The 22581-nt window shown below is 38.8% G+C and overlaps 1 protein-coding gene across 1 annotated transcript in view; it reads right to left on the minus strand.

The window, feature by feature from the left end:
• Positions 1–1115: 1115 nt before the first annotated feature.
• The window catches only part of LOC124165786 (putative ammonium transporter 2), a 70128-nt gene continuing 48662 nt past the window's right edge, over positions 1116–22581 (minus strand). Inside the window, exons 6-10 of the mRNA XM_046543290.1 lie at positions 11238–11369; positions 8666–8761; positions 7541–7629; positions 4268–4448; positions 1116–2329 (exon numbers count right to left, since the gene is read on the minus strand). Of these exons, the coding sequence (XP_046399246.1) occupies positions 2196–2329; positions 4268–4448; positions 7541–7629; positions 8666–8761; positions 11238–11369 (632 nt within the window). The 3' untranslated portion in view covers positions 1116–2195. The remainder of the gene's footprint in view (positions 2330–4267; positions 4449–7540; positions 7630–8665; positions 8762–11237; positions 11370–22581) is intronic.

A 22581-nucleotide genomic window follows, 5' to 3' on the forward strand; every position in this document is an offset into this window, starting at 1 on the left:
TTTGACACACCCTTTCCCTATTCAGACTACGTTCCGAATTTCTAAGTTAAAAACAAACCCATCACTAGACACGCATATCATCCATTTACACAAAAAAATATAACTAGTAATACGGGCATAAACTCTGGAATCTGCCCTCTTCACGAGGGAAAATGGAATCAAAGTGCCACTTCATCCTTGCGAAAGTGGAACTTCATCGACGAATGTAGGCAGAAGTAATAAACACATCCTTCTATTGTGAACCTCGTAGGGAGATACGTTTGGTTCCAAATATGTCCCTCGTATCTCAACATAGGGGTTGGAATCTGATTCCCACGCATCAAAACAATCAATCGTCGAACCTTCAGAAAAATGCATCCGACCGGTCGAGCAGTAATCACTTGAAATAATTCAAAAATTGTGGAGAAGCTCCGAGGCGACTTCTCTAGTCATCACAAAAAACGATATTTTCCTCCGATCGCAGCGGCAAAGAGCTTTTTAGAGGTCTGCGAGAGGGTACGAAGTGCGGTCAACTACCAACCACGTCTCTTTTATTTGGCCGTCACTAAGGAGTTCACTTGCATCCCCGCTCGACCGCGCCCTGCCGCCCTTGACCAACCAATAATGATGTCGGTATGTTCGTATACATAAACCCCAAAAATGAGACCTAAATCGACCACGTGACTGCGGTGTGGTAACTCCTTTCGATCAAAATAAGTATGTGGATGGGTAGCTAGAGCAAAAAATTGGTCCCAAGATCAAAAATCAGATTTTTCATTGAGGTTCGATGGAGTTTTCCCTGAAACGTCACATGAGTCCCACTGGAATTCGGAACAGTTAGCAGCGTCAGAGTATGTCATGAACGGGCCCCTCAGGAGATGATGAGAACTGCATTGCCTCAGTGGTGGGGGTTGATTTTGGTCCTCATATCTTTACACGTGACCTCAATATTACTTCAAAACTTGGCCGCGTGTTAACTATTTTGAAATGTCAAAGCAAAATAAATCCTCACAAATGACAAAACGACTTCGTTTTCTTACAAGGATTTATGCTTTTTGGTTTTACTTGAAATTTTTTTTTTCAAGTTTGGAAGTTTTTAAATTTTGGATTACTTGAAAATTGCCTCTTGAGGTTGAAACATGTTGTACCAAAAAAATAAATCCGTGGAAGACAACGAAGTCGTTTTGTCATTTGTGAAGGGAAACCTCCATAAAGTTTAGCCGGATTTCGTCGATCTATACCAAGCTCTATGTTGATATTTCAGTTAAAATAATTCCCAAAAGGTCTTTCTGTGAATGAGGGGATAATATTAATTGGCCATTTGAAAATACTCGTCAAGTGCCATTACAGAGAACTGAGACTAAAACATTTAGCGAGGGAAGTGGAGAGGAGCAAGGCGCTCAGAACCACAAGGCAACGTCTGTCGTCAATTTTAACACCCTGAAAAGGAGATAATTCATCTGCAAATGTTCACCACAGTCACGTAATAAAAATCCCCTCGGTATAAGGAGTAAAAAGGAAAACCAACACGCAGCAGACCCTCGCTTTTACGATATCAATTCGTTAATCGGAGGAGCGGTTGTACAGCGAATTCCATCGTATGTATGCCCAGTATGCATTATTTTCAGAGGAGGGATCAGTTAAAAGAGAATCAGCGCATTTAAATGTTGCTTTTTGAAACAGTATTTCGTTGACTAAGGCGCAGGATTACATATTTGGTGGGAATGTTAGAAAATTTGAAATTTTAAAAATCGTTCCCAAAATCAGCTCAGATCGATATTTCGTCGATTCAATCGTTAAGTCGAACCTACTATCGCAAAGTAGGGTCTGCTGTGTGCTAGTTTGCTGGAGTAAGAAAGGAATGTCTAACGTGCGCTTTGAAAGAGGAGAAAGTGGAATCATTTTTGGGGAGTCATTGGATGGGGGGTACACTCGAGACCGAATCCCCCCAAACAGTTTGAGGGGGATTTGAATTCCCTGTCCTCCGCTCGCAAAGGCATTGGCAAGTATTCCACGAATCACATTATTTTCAACCCAATGCGTCGTCGAAAGCGGGTGGATTCGAGTTCCCTTCCCGCGCCCGTGCACATCGGACAGAGTTTTCTTTCGGTCGTCACAGCGCATCCAGATGCCATTTTCGCTCCGATCTCACGCCTGAGCGAGTGAGTGATTGGCACATCCACCGCGAGAGGGTGCGCGAGGCGATGGACAGGTGTTTACGCGGGGGGCAACCCGTTCTCGTCCTCAATCTTGAGAGCCACGGACTCTTCCTCGCCGTCACCGGACCTCCTCGAGGGCGGGACGCCTTCCTTGCGGCTTGCCACCATCCTCTCCAGGTAGAGCTCGTGACCTGAGGAGAGACAGAGAGAGAGAATTGGTTCATAGCAGGGGTGGCCATACCACAATGATCCTTGGAAACACGAGGGACCTTTTTCACGCAGGCGCAATGCAATTGTGCGTCCTCTGCACCACACGCTAAAGTCATTTCAGACCGTCAGATGCTAGTTTAAGGTTAGCAGCAATCTCACACTGCCTCAATTGATTCTCACGCCAAGTGTCCCTTGCGGAGAGACAGACAGAAAACTCGACGAATGGCTTCCGTATTGACATGCCTTGACCTTTATATTCCGATAAAAGAGAATTTGTTTAACGCACTGTGGCTAGAGTGTAAAACAGTGTGAAACATTACGTCCATTCCCATTCAAAACAAAAGAGGAGACATGCTGACTTCTGGAAGTGTTCTGATCCATGACAACGCCCGCCATCTCAGCGCTGATGCAGCCCAACTGCTCCTTGAGCAATTTCGATTAACATTTTCGATCACCCGCCGTGCAATGCAGACCTAGTGCCGTGAGGCTTCCATCTTTACGCTGAAATGAAGATGTGGCTAGGAGGGAAGCGTTTTCAAACGGGCGATGAGCTTCAGAACAAAGGCAATATTTTGGCGGCATTGGCGGCAACATCCTACGAAGAGGGAATAGCAAAGCTTGTCCACAGGCACCACCAATTCCTCAATCGCCGAGGTGATTATGTCGAAAGGACACCACGAGTGTGCTCAAGATTTAATGTAATTTTTAATCAATCATTTCGTCTTCTGTTCATGGCCCATCGGAGGTTGGAAAAAACGTCCTCGTGTATCAGAATAAAATTACGAATCTTTATTTTTTAATATGTGTGTGCATTAATTGCAAGATTTGGTGATTTCCCGGCGAATAGACTGAATGAGCGCGGGTAAGATATTCGAAGAGCGACTATTTCGAATTCCCACTCGTTACCCATTCTTAATGCTACTGAATTTATTTCTATGCTATTTGAAGTGACTCAGCATAAGGAGGGGCGGGATTGGTCGAGCCCCGTTTGTTGTCTCGGAGGACCGAGGACCAGCTTAGACTTAGCTCTGGCAATGATAATTCTTTTATGATTCCAAGAGCTGCTGATCGAATATCCGGTGTCTCTGTTGACATTTGTATTTTCCAATCTTATCTCTATAGCCTCATTAGTTAAAACGATTCCAAAATTGATTTGATCGCTATAAAACCCTGGTGTCATCCCACTGAATTTTATCGTATTTTAATCAGGCTATGCTCGGCTATAGCTAATTTTATAAATATCATTACCCGTGGGGAAACCCGAGAAAAGTTTAAATATTCTGTTCGCCGGGAAAGTGTGAAACCATACAAAAGACTGAATAAGGTTTTCACGGATTTCCGGCGGGGTGAGAATGTCCATTATTAATTCAATATCTCAAATGAGACCACCAAGTGTAGCTCAACGCGTAACCAGTGTCTCTATTGAAATGCCGGGTTTCCTATCGGATTTCGATATTGGGACAGAATATCTAAAGAGGCAGCGGGCATCCAAACGTCAGATGCTATAGATTGTCTCGTCCGACTGGAGCCATAGAGGCAATTGTCATCCAATGTTGTAAATCCTATCCCTTATTCCATTTCTAGGCACGTCCCTTTTCCGTCGCTGAAGCCATCGCTGATAGCTTCCTTCAGCCAATCAGAACGCATGACCGCTAAGAGCGATTATACCGCCACGCTTGGCTTTTAATTGAATGACAGTTGTAAACATGGAAAACGACGGAATAAGCGATGGAGAAAGGGACGGTGGGAATGACATTATGTGATTCAGAAATTGATTATGGGTAGAAGCGATCACTCTTTTGCTCCCTGAAATTCTTCCTCTGAGGGAGGGGACGGGAGAAAATGATAATGTGGTCATCAGGCTTTATTAATACGGAAGGTATTACGCTACGCATTGATTGCGTGGTCACAAATCTCACCGCTGTTGTGTCCGACGAGGGATGCGGCATCAGCGCGGCAGAGGTTGGGGAATTCGTCGCAGAGGGCGGAGAGGGCGCGGTCCAGTCCCGCACCCGGGCGCAGGATGTTGTGCTCCACGAAGTCCGCGCCCAGCAGCTCCTCCTCCGGGCGCATACGAAGACCAACGCCTTTATCAATGCACTGCGAATGTGGAGAGTTCGATATAAGTAACTACCACGTTCAAAGGGACTCAATGAATGACTGTGGTTAAGGATTAATGCCCCGGAATTCCCCATGATTGCAAAGACAGATGCACATGAAACATTTACTCCTCAAACAATAAAAACTTAAAATATACCTGTTGAAAATAAGATACAAAAATATTGCACCGAAGTATAATTACACAAACAAGTCATGTACATTTGCAAGTGCAAAATAAGAAAATATAGTAATAATCAAGAGGAAGAGAAAAATCAGACAGAAGTTTTCCAATAGCCTGAGATAAAATATAGATTAATTTTATTTATTTAAGTAAGTGCTCACTGAGGTAATAATTAAATAGTTTATCTTTGAAAATGGATAGAGCAGAGGAATATTTTAGTAGATTACGACAAGGGATTCCAGAGTTCACAACCACAGATAAGAAAAGATTTAATATAAGTATTTGTTTGAGGTATAGGGCGTAGGAAGTGGGAGGGGTCAGTTGTAGTGCACTTGGAATCAGAGACTGATTTTGGTTTGAAAATGGGAAAAATATGTGCTGGGTATTAAGTCTTAAAGGGAGTGAAAAGAAATGAATATTATTAATATTTCCTCCGAGAAGCGGTTTTAAGCCATATAACTAATTGGAAAGGAAATGGGAGATATGATTGTCTCTACGAATATCAAGGACAAATCTAACACTAGAATTTAAGAGCCGCTCAAGTTTATTCGCAAATTCCAATGGAAGTTCAAGTTGCCACTTAAAGGGCCAAGATTTTGACAAGCTTCAAGGCAGATATAATTTCAGGGCATTTCAACTGCATTCATCGGACAACACCATGCATAATGGGAGCACAAAGTAATCCCGCTAATCATCTCTGGTAATCAGTGAGCAACATCAACTGTATTCATTGCGATACGCAACATCTTTTGTCGTCATATGTCGAAGGATGAGTTTATTTTTAGTTTAAACTGTAGTTTCTTTTAACATTTCAGCAAAATTCTTAAACTTTGATATGGTGCGTGAGGAAAAATGTAAGTTTTATGCAAAAAATAACCATAGATTATAAAAAAATCTGTTATCATTCCCTTGATGAAGTGGCCAGCAGTCGGTCACGAAACGTCAGGGCACCACGCGGCATAATATGTCTCTCTCTAATTAACAAATCAGGTTATTTCTACAATTCAGCTTAGTAAAACCTTGTTGTCTGTTTCCACACACTTTTATTTAAACCGACCATTGTTTCGGCAACTCGTGACATTATCAAGGCCTTTATCGAGTTGCCGAAAACATGGTCGGTTTAAATAAAAGTGTGTGGAAACAGACAAGTGGTTTTACTAAGCTGAATATCAAAAATTTCCACCGCATCACGCCGGACACTGTATCTTTTATTTCTACAATTTGTAATATTTCATACTTCGTACAATATTCCATAGTTCTTGAGTGTAATATTCATTTTTTTCATCTGAATCCCTTTTATCAGTCATTATATAAGCAGATATAAAAGTTGCAATTCGTGATTTGTTGTTTTACCAGCTCTCACGTCAAGCAACAAAAACGACCTAAATGTGGCAATAAGGGAGGATGAAAATGTTAGATGGGATGTGCCCCTCTAAATTGCGAACCAAATGAGACAATCTTTAGTCACGGCAATGTATCAGCCGAGAGGGTAAACAGTTTATGAAGCAAATATTCCCTGAGGGGTCTCGTGACTTCATCCTGTCTGTTAATACCAAAGGGGGTGATGGGCGCCTGATTATAGTGTAAGCCTACCTGGGAATGGCATCTTGGTTGGCTACCTCCATGCTTCTACTCTTGAATTATGCCTATATTTCCACTGTCAACGAAGCCAAAACACGAAATAAAAATAACAGAAAATAATGATGATGGTAGCTCATTTTGACCTTGACCTTGGGACACTCCTTTCGTGACAATTCTTACGTCATTGAAGATTGCAGGGGTGAGTAAAGTGTCCTTATCTCATGATGAACACCGCGGGACATAGGCTTTGGGAAAGATCACCCAAGAGTGGATGGAGTCAACGTCAAGCATAATCTTACATCGCCACATAGCTACGTTCAAACTGGATTAGGTGAGGCCGTCCTCTTCCCATTGAAAGTCACCTAAGATTTTGGAAATGAACATTTCAGAAGTCATGCTTCGCAATGCCTGGTAACCGGTTAAAAAGTCACCCCCAGCAAAAATCCTTTGTAAGGCCCAGAGAAAGTACGGCCCGCCAACCCTGAGTGTATGATATTCACTCACCAGTGACTTAGTCCGGTATGAGTTTTATTCTCACCTTTCCAAAACCAACCTTTGGATTCAATCAACGATTGAGTGGAATTTAATTATCAAATGCTGTAAACTTTTGACTTATAAACAGATTTTAACAACTAATAAAGGTGTAATTAAAGCATGACGAAAACAATAATAATCTCTACGTCATGTGAGATTTTTTGAGGGATACTTCACACTTCAAGCCTTCAAGAAAAACTTAGGATATAGTCATATACACATGATTAAAGCCATCAAAAAGAAAATTAAGAAGGAGGGTAGGGTGAATGTTCCGACTCTACGACGATTCAAAATGTAAGTAGTTGATTATTAATCTTTATTATTAGAATATTTTTCGCAGAAGATGTTCTTTTTCTCGACCAATCTTACCAACTATTGTATAAGAATTTCCATGCCAGATGTGGCTGGTTTTTAATGAATAACTTTTTAAGTATTGGATGCGGTGCACAGAAGAGTATTCCATTCTCCATTTTCTGATTATAAATTCAATTACAACGACCGTTGCGTAGCAACTTAGTTAGCTCTACAGGTGTGACAAATAAATAGAGGAACATTGTCCTTGAAAAATACTGCCTATTGAAAAAACTTACTAAAACAGTGGAGAGAAAAAAAAACAAAAACTAAGATATCATTTTAAATTAAAACTATATCCTAGGGTAATATTTAAAAACAAATCACTTCAGACATTCGAATTTATAGAGATAATTAAGATTTAATTCTTGTTTGTGAAAAAATTAATGCGGGAAAATTCATGTATATTCAGCAATTGGGTTTTAACGTCTCTTCTGACACTTACCCATAAAAGAATGAAGGTGAGCACACTGGACCACGTGACGTAGCACACGGCCGAGAGCATTTGCACGCCCAGCAGGTACCAGCCACCCCCTGCGCGACCCAGAAAAAAAGTCATTAGCGGAGGCGGAGAACAAGCAACGCAAAAGATCATTAGATCGCATATAAACCCTTGAATGGACATGTTGGCCTCGTGAGAGGCTCCTAAAAAGGTATGATCTAGAATTAATTATCAGACCGGTTAAATGTAGAGAAACGACAAATGAAATTCAGTGAATCGTAAAACCGTTTACAATTGTAATCATTTGACATTTGTAGAAAATACCTCATTCAATTGAGAAACTCAATTTGTTCAGGGACGTGTTTAAAAAATCGCATTATTTTCCAAATATTTTACTAAAATTACATCAAAAAGGAAAGTAAATATTTTAATTAAGTCTCTACTACTGATTGTAAACAATTTAATACAATTTATCAAAATTATGTGTAAATAATAGATTATATTGCAAAAAGTTAATTTCTCAGCTTATAAATAAGTATTTGTATCGAATCAACACCAATAAAATATTCCAGGGAATTGCAGTAAATGTGCTCAAATGAAGAATAGATTGGTTGCAGAGGAATTGAAAAGGTTTGAAAATATATTTGGAGGTCTCAGAGATATCCTGAAGACTATATTTTATTCTTGGTTTAAAATTCAATTCCAGGTTTATGAGAAAAATATATCAATTTTTAAGCAGATAATTTTGCGTATCCATCGCAAAAAAAACTTGGAACTTGAGAATACTTTTTGTGTTCAGTAAGAGTAAAATTTCCAAAAACTAAAAACGTAAAATTTTTATGATTAACTATTTCCTAGAGAGTTCTTGAGCAAAAATGATTAAATCAAGAGTTATATGTAAAATTACTGTCAAAGAAAATTGAACTGTGCTTGAAATTATTGATACTCAAGTCAGTCATTCTAAAACACCCTAGATAACATCACGCCATGAAAAGGGACAATTTAATTAGTTAACTGTCCCAAATATAGTAGAAACAAAGTCGTTAACTTTTTTTCTCACATAAGAAATGTGTAGAGGCTTCCCCACTTAGAAAGGTGCGCATACAATGTAGAAAAATGCGTGCATACCATGAAAGAGTCCCGATTCTCCGCGGGTTGTGTCCAAAAGTTGAGGGTCGCTGGCAAAAAGCCCCACGGCGAGAAGTCCCCAGAGACCGCAACAACCTTGAACATGAAACCAGAGGCATCAGTTTTCTTCAAATAATCTTTATTCACTATGAACAGGTTAAAGTTTGACATTTCTGCGTCATATTTGGGACACAGGGAGAGAAAAAACTTTGCAGCATTGTTAAAACTTAAAAAAGCTGGTAAAATGGCCATGATAACATGAAAATATTGTCTTGCGATATCATAAAATGAAATTCTTATAACCAAACGCGCCTTGCATTAATATAATGATTGATGAAATTTTACGTAATCAGTCCAATTTCAAAGAATAGATGCTTTCCTCGAAAATTAAAGAAGACGAGCGTGCTGCGCCCGCTCCCAGCGGGCTTCCCCCGCTCTTTTCAATGCAGGTCCACAGAGGGATAGGCGCGTTGCTAATTTTAAAATGTGGGATAAAAAAGGCAGGGTCTTATGTAAAAATTTCATTGGAATGTTCATGTACAAATTCAGAGGACCTCTTTAAACACAACAGTGGAAGTAATTACACTATTCTCTGTTAAACGCACATGATGACTCATACTTACGTATCAACAGGAGACTTGAATGTGGAATGAGCCGCATTTTGATAAAAGTTATTTAAATAATGCGAGATATTGTTGCAAATGAACAAATGTATCAGTTTGTGCGCCGTTAACGTCAGGCATATTTACCATTTTTGTTTTTTCTTGTTTTTTTTTGTTTTTTTTTTAATTATTTAAAAACCAATTTTAGGAAACAATAGCAATATTTAGGAAGTAAGATATGCCGTCGCATGTTCTCTGATAAATTCTGGCATTTTGGTACCTCATTTGTAGAGTTTGGTTGCGTATAAGTTGAGAAAAAGGTATCTATACAGTAGAAATAATATAGAAGATATGGCCATCTCGACTCTATTAGTCGTAGATGACTGGCGCAACTCAAAGCATGAGTCGGGTATGGCGTGGGTTCATCATTATTATGACGAACTGCCACGAATCTATACTGCAAGCAATTGGGATTTGTAAGAATACGGCTCGAATTTAACCGATTCGGAAGTTAAAATTGGCAACATTTCGTTCAAGATATAAAAACAAGCACCAATGAGAAAGATGAAATAGTGGAGCATCACCAAATCCTAAGCGCTGTACCTCAACGAGTCCACAATGTATTACAAATTCAGTGTAGTACTGCAAGCTACCAAGGTGGAGGAAATTGCGATTTATAGTCAAGGACTATCTACTCAAACAGCTCGAGATTGTGATGGACTTTCCCTAATTTATATGCAACTAGAGAAAATAATGAATCCAGGAATTCCAACACGGATCAAGTTCAGGATCAACTTTGCAGGAATTTGGGATGAAAAGTTGTACATCTTTGGGACTGCAAATACAGTTGATCCGATTATTTCCTATGAAAGGAAATCACGTAGTGTAGCCTATCTAGTCATGGACTAAAGTTGAAGTGATGGCTTTGGCTGCTTTTCAGATATGCAGAGAATACGGCTCGCTGCTAAACTATACATCCCGGACGTGCTCTAATTTGGCATTGATAGATTAAATTGCAGTTTTTAAGGATCTTCAGAGCTACTTTTTACCGCAAAATTATAATCTCCATTCGCCCACTATCTTTCAATGCTAATTAGTTAATGAAGAAAAGTAACTGGCAACTGCTCCGCTTGACTAATCCTGATTTATACCATCGATTTAAATGCGCGTTACAAAGCCGAGTCGACAAGCGTACCCTAAACCCAAGCGGTACCCTAAAACAGCCGTGGCGTGAGGTGCGCGCGTTAAACGAACTCCCTTGCGACATCCGTTCATGATCTGAACCCACTTTAAAGAGAGATTCTCAGGTACTGGATGGAAAATATGATGTGATAGATAGTGAGCACTCTATATGCGACTGATATGGCCACAATGCAAATTAAACTAATGCCAAAGTATGAAAAAATTGTGAGCGCATATAAAATGAAAGTGTAAGCTGAATCGTGTAATTGTAATGGCGCTTGTGATGTATTTTGATTTATTATTTAATTTCAAAGTGACTGGTAAACTAAGGAAAAGTAAGAAAGTGATGATGACAATGCGAAATACACAACATTTTACCATTTGTAAACCGATAACACTTTGTACACTGGCATTTTTAACAAAATAATGCTATTGCTAAGTGCTATTTTTATGTGATTATCATCTACTAGTAAATATTATTTTTAAATTGCACAATTTTTGTATGCTGAGCATTGGAATGGGTAACTCCATGTAGGAATAAATGGAAAATGTTGCCAAAAAATTATACATTCAAATAATTTCACCAGCTGACAAGTCCTGAACGACTTAGCGGTGAACTTCAGATTCCTTTTATTTTATGTTCATCAATATTTTGTATTTTTTGGTATTAACTAAGACTGGATTATTATTTTAAAAAAGCATACATTTTCGGTTAAGACAATGAAAAGGCTTTTCATCGGTTTAAGGGCGATGATGGTGGCTGCATGGGCAGTTGGAGAGGGACTCACCGTGGACTGAGGATGCCCCGACCGGGTCATCGATTCTCATGCGATCCCAGAGCGGCATCATTAGACAGGCCACCGTGCCGCCCACAGCGCCAATTGTCAATCCCTCCCAAGGACGGTACAAGTAGCAACCAGCTGCGGAGCGGAGACACAATAGCATACAAATGAATTACGCATGTACACACAGTTTCCTTTCGTCGTATGCACTTCACATCAGCAATCATGAGAATAGTTTGACGCAGATGCACAATAGGGTAGTTTCCTTCATCAAAGAAAACGAAAGGCATTGATTGAGATTCGTTACACACCATTAGTGTATTCATAATATACAAATGATTTGGTTTTAGACATCCCAGTTTAGACGAATGACAATGGTCAATTTTAACCGCATTGGCGCCCATGCGATGCCACTCCACATGACGTCACAGGGACCTAGTTTCTATACGAGTAGATAGAAGTTTTACATCGTCTGACATTTCCAATGCATGCATGAGGCACAGAGCTCAGGGAAACATCTCTTAATAATCACCTATTAAAACTGCCTAAGATCGCAAAGTTTCCTTCGTTTGATAGGGCATTAATAATCCTTATGTAAGCCAAGCGCTACCTGCTAGCAGGGTACTCTGCTACCAGCTAGCAGCCTGCATCGTATCAGCGCTCAAAGCCTCGCCCCAAGGTCACCTCACTTGCGGCAGCGGGAACCAGAAGGACGTCACACGGGAATTTTCCCGGCATTCATACTTACCCGTCGCGTTTTCGTGCGCTTGAAAATTTTCACTTTTCATTTAACGAAAAATAGATACCGTCATTTAAAAATCTAAAAGCGTGAAATACTTAATCCAGGAGTAATAATCCTTCGATTTAGGCAATAAAAAAATAATAGGAAACCACCCTATTTAATCATCCTATCCCAATTACTCTTCTTCTTTCCTTTCCCTTAAGTCCACTTTAGTATGGACGAGTCGATTTCAAGTGTCTATTCTTGGGCACGGAATCGGAAATCCATCGCCAAAAGTTAATTTCGATTCCAAGAAGAAAAATATTTTAAAAATGCACCAAAATCTTAGGGCATAAAGGCCGTCACACACCTGACTCATTGTGCGTTGTTGAGTAAACAGTTTAAGTCTGAAACAGTTTAAGTGTTTACTATTTTATGAAATATTAGGATAGATATTAATACACTGCTAATATACTTTTTTAATAAATATACTTTTTGGGCCGCTCAATTGTCTTTGTTATTTTATTCCATCGAATTCCTGAATGATAATGACAGCAATACTACTAAAAATCAATATCCTACCGGTTAGTATGCTCAAGAATCGATGGAATCGGAATCGAGAATCGATTTGAAAGAATCGAAAAAGTGGAATCGACTCATCCCTAATTTATATTACTCCAGGAAAAAACAAATCCCTATATCTATCTGCGCAGAAAAATATCTCTCCTTTTTATACTGATCTGAAAGTACAGGGGGCTTCTAATGTGATGTTATCTCAGTCACTCTGAAAAATTTCTCTCCTTTATTTCTCAATCGATTTATGACTATCATGTAGTCTCCGAATCTCCTGATCCCGAGCTATTCTCTGTGCTTTCTCTTTAATTGCTCTTCGTTTTCCCGTAACAATATCATGACAGTAACCCGTCGTATTCCTTCGACGGTTGTCTCCATCTATCCATCACATCCCAACATGCGGTCCGTCGTCTTAGAGTTTTCAAAGGACTTATCTTTATCGAAGATATTAATTCAGGCATTCCTCCTTTCTCATTTCTCCGTCGATCTATTTGATGCTGCGGGTCCCGACTCCCAGACAGATCTTCACTGTTTATTCTTTCCGCGCCTCCTTCCCTTCGTTGATTACAGACGCCAACAGTTTCATTGTAAATTTACCTCGAGAGTCTAAAACTGGCGTTAAGCCCAAACCGTTTATCTCTGTACGATATATCCCTATGACCAAGTTTTATTTTATTCCTTCGCATCGATGCTCCAAATTGACATCATATTGAATTCCTAAATCTTGTTATACTCTGCAAAAGGTGAAACTGATAACCCTAATTACTTTAAAAATGAAATATAACCGTTGGGGAATTTTTGTAATCGAAACCGCTGATATCTCCTCATTAAATGAAGTGTACAGAATGAAACGCTTATATTAAGGTGGAATAGGTGGAGGCAAATGACAGCGTATTATTACACGGTACACACTCACGTTTTAAACCCAACTACATTCCCAAAATTAATGTATCACTGGGTATTTATAACATGCACGATGAAGCAGACAGTGAAAGTGCACCAAGGACCAAGTTAAATCTCAACTCCCGCGTGAATACGTTACCAACTGGGTATTTACCAGGCCTACATAGTGACACCCAAACCAGGTTAAACTCGTAACTTTTTTTTGATGGCCATTTGTGTTAGAAGACACTTGCGTTAATCATATTTTGCATGTCTCCCATTTCAGTGCCATGGGCCATGATAACAATAACATGAAGCATGTTATTACGACCCCAGATAGGGGAGCCCGAATCCAGGAAATAAAATTTCTAGGGGCTTTGATGAGGGGATAAATTTGGGGGGGGGGGTTGATTTGGATGGGAAGCACTCGAGATCTACTCTCCCAAACGAAGGATGAAACCCTCCTCAGTTCGCTCTAGTGCCACGACGAGTAATAGGACGCGAAACTCCTTCCTCTGAATTTTCTTGGATAAAAATATTTTATATTTGAGGTTCTACCACAAAAATTTGGACGGTGGCCTACCCTACATATTCGGGATCTATATACGAAATCATATCGAAAATATATTTATATGTATTCCACATTCGTTCGAACTGATACCGTAAATTTTAATTAATAATTACATCACCAAGAGAGACAGAATGCGATCGGTAGAGATGCCTCCTCGAGGCTCAACCTAGTGGTTCAACCTAGTGATTCAACCTAGTGTTGAAATCGAATCCACCGCCGTCAAAGTAACACGGCAAAGACTATGAAAGCGACTCATGCATCGATTTTTTTACGGACAGATTGGAAGATGTGTCTAAGAATAGCTAATCGACGATGACAACTCATTCATTGAAGCCGTGTGGACGAGAGATTGAGGAAGGACACACATTGTCACGAGCCAAGCAGGCTGTGTAAACCTAAATGAGGACATATGGTTTATGGATTTCCCCCACCCGTCCACGTCTTATCTTGGCGTAAAAATTGAGATAACGTGGGCTAATTCGATACAGCCTTAATTGACGATCCGCTTTGATGGAGTAAAGAATTCCTCATGGGATAACATCCAATAGCGGATTTCAGAATTAAGCAATGAAAATATCAGAAGGATCGAGAGTGATCATACACGTGCCAAAAATCTTATTGATGAGTTCATATCTAACGCTGGTCTTGAAATTCATCTTATAAGTAAATTTAAAAATTGTGTTTGCGAATAACAGAAAAGGGGATCGGGTTGGTGTGGTTGCTAGAGTGTTGGCTTCCCACCCGGTGGGCCCGGGTTCAAATCCCGTCAGCGGCAGAGAATTTTCAGAGACTGCCCGATCCCTGCTTGAGTGTTGTGTGGAGGACATTTCAAGCGCAACACTCCGTCCGTCGGATGGGACGTTAAGCCGTGGTCCCCTTGGCGCCTTTCGTTAAGAGCAGGCTAATGCCGACGCCAGGTTTCCCTCCACCCTTCCTTACCTACCCTTCCCTCGTGGCGCAAATGACCTCAGCTGTCGGTCGCCTCCTCCAAATACCATACCATACCATACGAATAACAGAAAAATCAAACATTGTTAAGCGCACAACATTGATCTATGGGAACGAAATATATATTGCTCCAGGATTAATGGCCACGACATTTTCAAAAGAATATTATTTTACGCGTTCCGACGGATAAGGCACGGCAGTTCGCCCTTCTGTCCACCCACTGATATTCCTTCTTAAATTTACGAGGGGGCCAATTAGTTTTCATTATATCTATAAATCCTATTCCCTTCCCTCCCAGACCCGCTTAAAAATAAAACTCATAACTTTCTGATAATCTATATCCACATACTCACCCGCAAGCCGCCATAGGCCTGTGGCAGGGGGTGTAAGGACACCAGCCGTTAACAAATAAATAGGAAAAGTCTAGTGAAGTTCCGTCTAGCATTTATTGAAGTTCTTCATCGCTCGGGGAAAAAAAGAATTCCCATAGTTATTCATTTGGAACAATATATCCTCAATTTAGCGTTTCTGTAGGATCTGGAATGAAAATTCGAGTAGTGGGGTTCTAATGTGATCGCCTCTGAAGGGTATCTATTCGCCATTGCTCATGCACTGTAAGCCTCCGGGGCCTCTCTAGCGGCTCCTGCCTAATTCGTTTAACATCAGTTTAACGCCTTTTGTATTCCTGTAGCAATTGTTTACGAATCGCGTAAATTTCTTTTGAATTTTATTCAGTTCACGGAGTAAGAATTTCTGCTCCGGATCCCATATGCTCGCTGCATATTCAAGGAGTGCGAAATAGCAAATCTCCTTTACTTTCTCATCCGATAATCTTCCCACAAAAAGCTTGACGAAACCTAATTTCTTCAATTCGTCTGTCGCCTTCATGCTAGCACCATCCACATAGTAATCACATCCACAGAATAATCCGTAAGGTAGTTGACGACCTACGCACAAAAATCTACCACCGAAGGTACGTGTACACCGTACATTTTTGTGCTTCTACCTATGCACAACTTATTCATGGCAGTGGTTTAGTAGTGGTTTGAGGCCAGAAGACTCGGTAAGAGGCAGAGGGTAAGAGGAATGACGCGACAATAAGGGCACATAAATCGTTGTATCACTGGCAGATAGTTGTACGTGACAGCAGATGCTAAAAAATGGCGAACCAGCTTTGAAACCGGTCGTGCATTTATAAATATCGTGTGGAATACTCCTACAGAGATTAAATCACCTCCCCCATATCTATTTGCGCCGCTTTTTTCGTAAGAAACTCTCATTATTTCTTTCAGTCAAGGGCTCGACGAAGTAATAACAGACACATTAAAAGCGCATACATTTGAACACTTTCGCCGCGTCAATGAGTCCGAGCAAAGAGAAGACAAACAAGCGAAGGAGACAAACAGCCCCTATCATCGTATTTTATCGCACTCTCACCCTCACGTTTCCAACTCGCGCAGTCGAAAGGGAAGCTTATACCAACTGGCTCTTTACGGGCTTCTCTCTTCTTTTGCTATTTTTTTGCGAACAGTTTTGCGATCGATTCCCTTTTTTTCTGGCAAGACACTTGTGGCTCCCACCCACCGCACGAATATGGCCGAGAATTTCTCTCTTTTATTGGAAAACCTGCGAAAGGTTTTATGGCCGTTCCTCACGGTCCCCAAGAAAGAATATATATGGCCCTCGGAAGTCTCGGATTGCGAGCGAAAATAGATGCATCACATCGCAGAATCGTGGTGTTATTACTGCCGGGACGGTATTAGGTACTACCGTGGAATACTTAATATTCCATAATTAATCTGGACGCTAATATTTAACGTTGTACCGATTGGCAGGTGTTTTACATTTGGGCCTAATTTACAAATCTGGGTCTTTGTTCGACTATAAGCTGCGGCAGAGGTTCTTTGAATGCAAAATTATCTAGCATGGGGAATCTTCCAGAATATGCTCAACACATAGGATGCATACTCAATATTTAACCTTAGGTTTGCACTCGGGTGATTGGCGTGGACCAAATCGCCCGAAGATCCGCAGAATTCGGCGCCATCTAATTAATTATTACTGTCAGCGAACACTTTTAGTGCTTAACTAGCATGCAAATTTATTTGAGAACATTTTCATCTACTAGTCCCTTGCGACACACAACGTAGAATTGGATTTGGAGGATTTATGTGTAAACGAGACCATCCATACTAAGCTAGCAACTAACTAAATGTAGCAATAATTAATTAGGCATCAAAAATTAAATAAAAAATCTTAGGGGTCGCGAGAATTGTATTTGAGGGGATTCAGGTAAAAAAATAGTATTCGGTTCACGGCAACTGTTTAGGTCTATTCAATCCGACATAACACGTGGCGGTGAATTTCAAAAGCATAGAAATTTTACTAGTTACTGTGAGAGAGGAACGGAGTGAAGAATTTCAGTGAGCAAACAAATATCGTATTAATCTGTATCTCTCAACAAAGTGAGCAAAGAGAAAATCCAGTCACAAAACAAATCCATTCCAGAATACATGCGGCTCTTAGGAAGCATACGTTTGCCTCGCAGACATCTCTCCCTTCCTTTCCTATTAAACGCTGTCACCTAATGAAACATTCATTAAACTGATTCATTCAACTCGCAAGTCGGTATGGTTAGGTGAGAATAAAGCTACATCCATATTTTGCCAACGACGCACAGCGGGCTGAAATCTGAAACTGATGGCCAATAATGATATTTCCCACTTTTTATTTTGGAGAAAATATGGTACTTTCTAATTATAGAATAATCATTGAACTAAATAGTGACGTAATTTTATTACTAAGTGTTTTCTTAGACCAGAAGACGCCACGTTAACAGAAATTGTTATAAAAATATGTTTCCTTTTATTAATATTGACTGAAGCATTTTGCTACAGTTTCGTTTTGTGTAAGGTGCATAACTTTAAAGACCATCAAAAACTCATCATAGGTAAATGATTCCAGAAGTTGACTCTAATGTTTAGAATATTTGTGGAAGAATCCGCAGGGATCCTCAATCCTCACTTTTCTCGCCACTAAGACACCGAGAGCACCACACGCGAAAATGTTCCTGGCAAAACAATTTCGCAAAAAATTTTAAATGAAAAACCGTTTCCGAAGGCTCTTCCTTCATTCGAATCATTTGATATCTGGTAGTTTCGCATCTAAAAATTTTCAAAGAAATGTTTCAAAGATGTTTGAAAGAAATGCTTGTGTTGGAGGAACCAATTTCTGATGAGAAAAGCGACGATTGGGAAGCCGATTAAAACTAGTTGGTTGGTGAATTCATTCCTTATGGTTTATAAATAATTTCATGTTTTACGTTTCCAATTTCATTTTTCAAACTATAAATTGTTATTGAGATGATACCTTGTGCGTGTAATCCCAGAACAGATGTTATCACAAAGTTCAAATGCAAATTAATTATGATATTAACATTGTTATAAACGTTTTTCTATGTATGTCATATGAATAGATTAATTTAAATATTCTAATTTTATGATGAAATACTACTTACTTTCTGATTGAAACTATTAATTACAATAAAATGATTCCTTCTTTACTGCAGCGGTACGACAAGCTGATATTTTTTATGGATTTTGTTTTCATTCTCCGCGAATTTGTAAAACTAGAACTCTCAGGATCCTTTTTTTTCCACAAAATGTTGTTATATTCATGTTATATAGCAAGAACAAATATATTGGAAAAGATTTCGTCGCAACACTTACAAAAATATGGAAGATATGATTTCTGACCATCTTTTTTCGATTTCAGACCTCTATGCGACGTGAGATAAAAAATATTATTCAGGTTTCTCTGCATTTTTAAAGTCATGAATGAAGTAACGAGAATATAATGAATATTGCTCGATTCTATTTCATTAACGCATTATGTACACATTTTATCATTAAGATAGAACTACGTTCGCCATCTCCTAAGTGATAAATCATCTGATTAAAACAATAAAATTCTTAACAACCAGTGTTGCAGAACAAGGGATTGGAGCACGTTTACGAAAGTTTGTACGAATTGTAAATGAAGTAGTTTTTCCTCAGTGTTATTCCTTCTCCGCGTTGGGGTCAATCGCAAATCTGCAACCATCTACTTTGCTGAGTTCAACGCGCCACCAAGGACACTGTTCTTAATTATACTTTCTGCACTGTATACCTTTCCGAACGAGCCTGTTCACACGAGCGGTCGTATCCGACTAAGAGTCCACAGCTTTTATCCGCACCCGCGCTAGTCCTCCTTCGGATTTTGAAAGCGCTTCTTTATTCCTCACTCCATGCCGTCACTTCTCCCTCTTTGCGTCGCTTATATGTCTCCCTTTAAGGCGAGCAGAGCGATTTATTTAAGCGCACATTCGTTTAGTTTTTGAACGTAAGTTTTACTTCAACATAATGTTTCCCCATCGTTTTTTCTCACGCCTATAACTTAGAAAGAAGTCATCTGAATAATAAATACAATAAATCTAGCAACTCGAAAGATGGAAGAAACATTATTGCTTCTGACATCAAAGAGGCGAAAGTAAAAATTCTCACATTCGCTGGGATTTCTAATCTTAATACGCAAAGCAGTACATTCCCGGATCGGTTCAATAACGCTAACGTGATGATGAATTAAAAAATTTTGAATAGGAAATTTTGTTTGCTAAGGTGTACTTCCCCTTATCTATCCTTAGATTGATTTACTTTTCATCAGTAAATTCTAAAATGCAATACGGTATTATAACAAATATCTACACCGCCTATTCGTATAGCACAGAAAAGGTACTATCTTATGAAGAAATACCTGATGAAGTAAGTTAAAAATTAAAAAAAAATTAAATAAGTTTTTACTAAACGAAAATAGGGATCAACTTGTGCAAGTTTCGTTAAAGAAACTAACTTTATAGTTAAATAAAATGCTCCAAAACCGTTCGAATGGTGGAACAAAATATGACAAAAATATTATGTTGGTTATGAAAATCCACGCTCAGCACGCTCGAAGAAGGTGAGAAATCTTTTGATTCGACGGAAATAAAATGTAAAAAAACAGCAAAAATAAGTAAAAATAAACAGGTTTTCTTCAAGGTAACGCCGTCAAAATTGATTTTCTGATTTAAGATAACCATGAGCGCACTTTTTGATTTTGTTTTCATTTCTAATCTATGTTGTTGTTTTCTATTCTAAGCCGAAAATCCCTATTTAAATCGCTATTCCCAAAATATTATACATTTTCGGTGTCCTACGACGAAAGTTTCGAAATCAACAATCAGCAATCCGAAGATTAGTGAAACAAAGCTCTACCCTCGATTCTCACATTCGCTAGTTTCTTCATAAATTCTTTAAGATAAAAGAGTACACGATAAGCAGTAAAATTCAGCGAAAAATCTATCATGTTTCATTCCTAATTTTTGAGGTCATGATATCAGTTACGGCATTATTTAAGCTGTGTCCAAAAATAAGTCATATCCTCTTCTAAGTTATATATAATGCGTCTAATTTGACCTTTAAGGTTTCCAATAAAATAACAGAACTTTAGTCGTTGCAACTATTAACAAATGTGTAATTTCAATGTTTTTTTAGCGTTACAGGCTTCATGAAATTGCCGCCATTCAACAAATTCTTTTCGAATTCAATCACTGCAATATACCGACTCAACTTGTAATTATCATTAGAATGGAACGAATTTAGTTGGCAACATTCCTAACGATATTTAATAAAAAATTCACAGCTGGTTCCAAGACAAAAGTGGCATTTTTCAATGAATATAACTAGTAAGAGATATTATATGAGATGTATTCATTCTCTCCGTATTTAAATCCATTACCTAATGGTTGAAGTTGGGTTTATGACGACCGTGATCTGTCCTTGAACGTAAAACAGACCTATTTCATGAATATAGTTATTGATGTGAGCAACAGACCTCTTCAACCATTTTAAGTTCACCTTCGCTCCACTTCCTTACTCATTACTGCATTCTAGACGAACATATCGTTCCTTACAATCGAATATAAATTACCAGCGATTGATATTTTTAAAAAGCAACGGTATTTTTCACGTTATAGTTTTGGGTTATTGAGGCCCATATGCTTCTGAATCAATCATGTGCTTTAAATCGCGATGCATCGTACAGAAATCACTAATGAACAGGAAAGGAATGTAAGGAAATCCATTACTAATTTGGTTTCGCTTATTTAAATATTATTTAAATTTATGCTTATATTACTTAAATCTTAAAATTAGTAGGTACAAATTGATGTAATAGCGACATTCGCCAATGAGATGTTTTTATTAATTAAAACCGGGGAATAATTAAATTGGAAGTTAATCTTTTCTGTATTCATCCCGTGTGCTGGTTTGGGTAGAGTTCACCTCAGACTAAGCGCCTTGCATGACAAGTGAAGGATGTGTGAAACACCTCCTTTCCGTGGCTCACTTCGAGCTTTTTCGTTTGGAATCTCCAACTGGGATACAAACCCGGGATATTCCCGATAAGAGCTCAACGCTCAATCTATTAGACCACCCATTCAAGTCAATTACGGTCATTTTAGGTGTTTTGCGATCGGCATAATAATAACTTTATTGTCATAAGTCACTTACACTGCATGTGGCTTAAGCTACAGTAAGTTGATGACACCTCCCAAAATAGCAATTGAAAATTGTATGCACAAAATATCAAAATGTCTGAATATCTAATTAGTATTTTATAGATAAATTTTATAGTAATATTAAAAATACATGTCTTTAAATTGTTGCTTCGGGCGTGGCTTCATGGAATCTACTTTACACAATGAAATGCGAAACATTCATAATTCCACATAAATTTATTTAAAGACTTTGGTTTCGGCGTGGCACGTCATCATCTGATATATTTTCATCGAAGACAACTAAAAAGGTTTAAATAAAAATATTAAAAAAACATTTTTCTCTTGATAAAAAGATTGAGCTTTTATAATGAGAGTCCACTGGCTTTTCTCGCCATGACCATAAAAAATATTTCTTGGCGCTATTTTCACTAAATATCAAATACCCTCATTTTTGGAAATTTACCAACACCTTTTCTGATAAGTAGATTGTATCTCAATTTACAAATGATAATATTTTGAGTGTGTAGAAAGCCTTTGTCGATGGCGGTGAAATCCTTTCCGACCGTATCCTCCGCTGCACGCAATAAAACGCCTCTTCAATCCTCCCTCCCTCTCTCTATATGTCTATCTCTCGCACACATAACGACACACATTATGGCACAAGCACGCACTTTTATACGAGGACATCACCTTCAGGCTCAACATGAGCCTCGTCCTTCACCTCCACACAAACACCTTGCTCTTCTTTTCCATCGGCATCGTCTTTAGCCTGAACAGTGAAAACATACATTCCACCATCTCAAAGACATGTTCGGATTCTCGCAAAATCAATAAAAATGAAGTCTGTACATGGTGAAATATAAGGCTATGTTTTACATAAAATTATACCGCAATAATAATTGAGTTTTTTTTATCTTTACCTGTAAGTTTAACGTTGATCCAGTGTCCTGGAGTATAGGTCTGGAATAATTCAAATGCAAATTTTTTCCAACGTTTTGGTACATTTCATCAGGGATATGAATGAATGTAAGTACGTAAATTTGATACTTAAAAGCATAAAAGGTTATTAGAATGTTTTTTTACA

Source organism: Ischnura elegans, chromosome 9, assembly GCF_921293095.1.
Source record: "Ischnura elegans chromosome 9, ioIscEleg1.1, whole genome shotgun sequence".
Classification (NCBI taxonomy): Eukaryota; Metazoa; Arthropoda; class Insecta; order Odonata; family Coenagrionidae; genus Ischnura; species Ischnura elegans.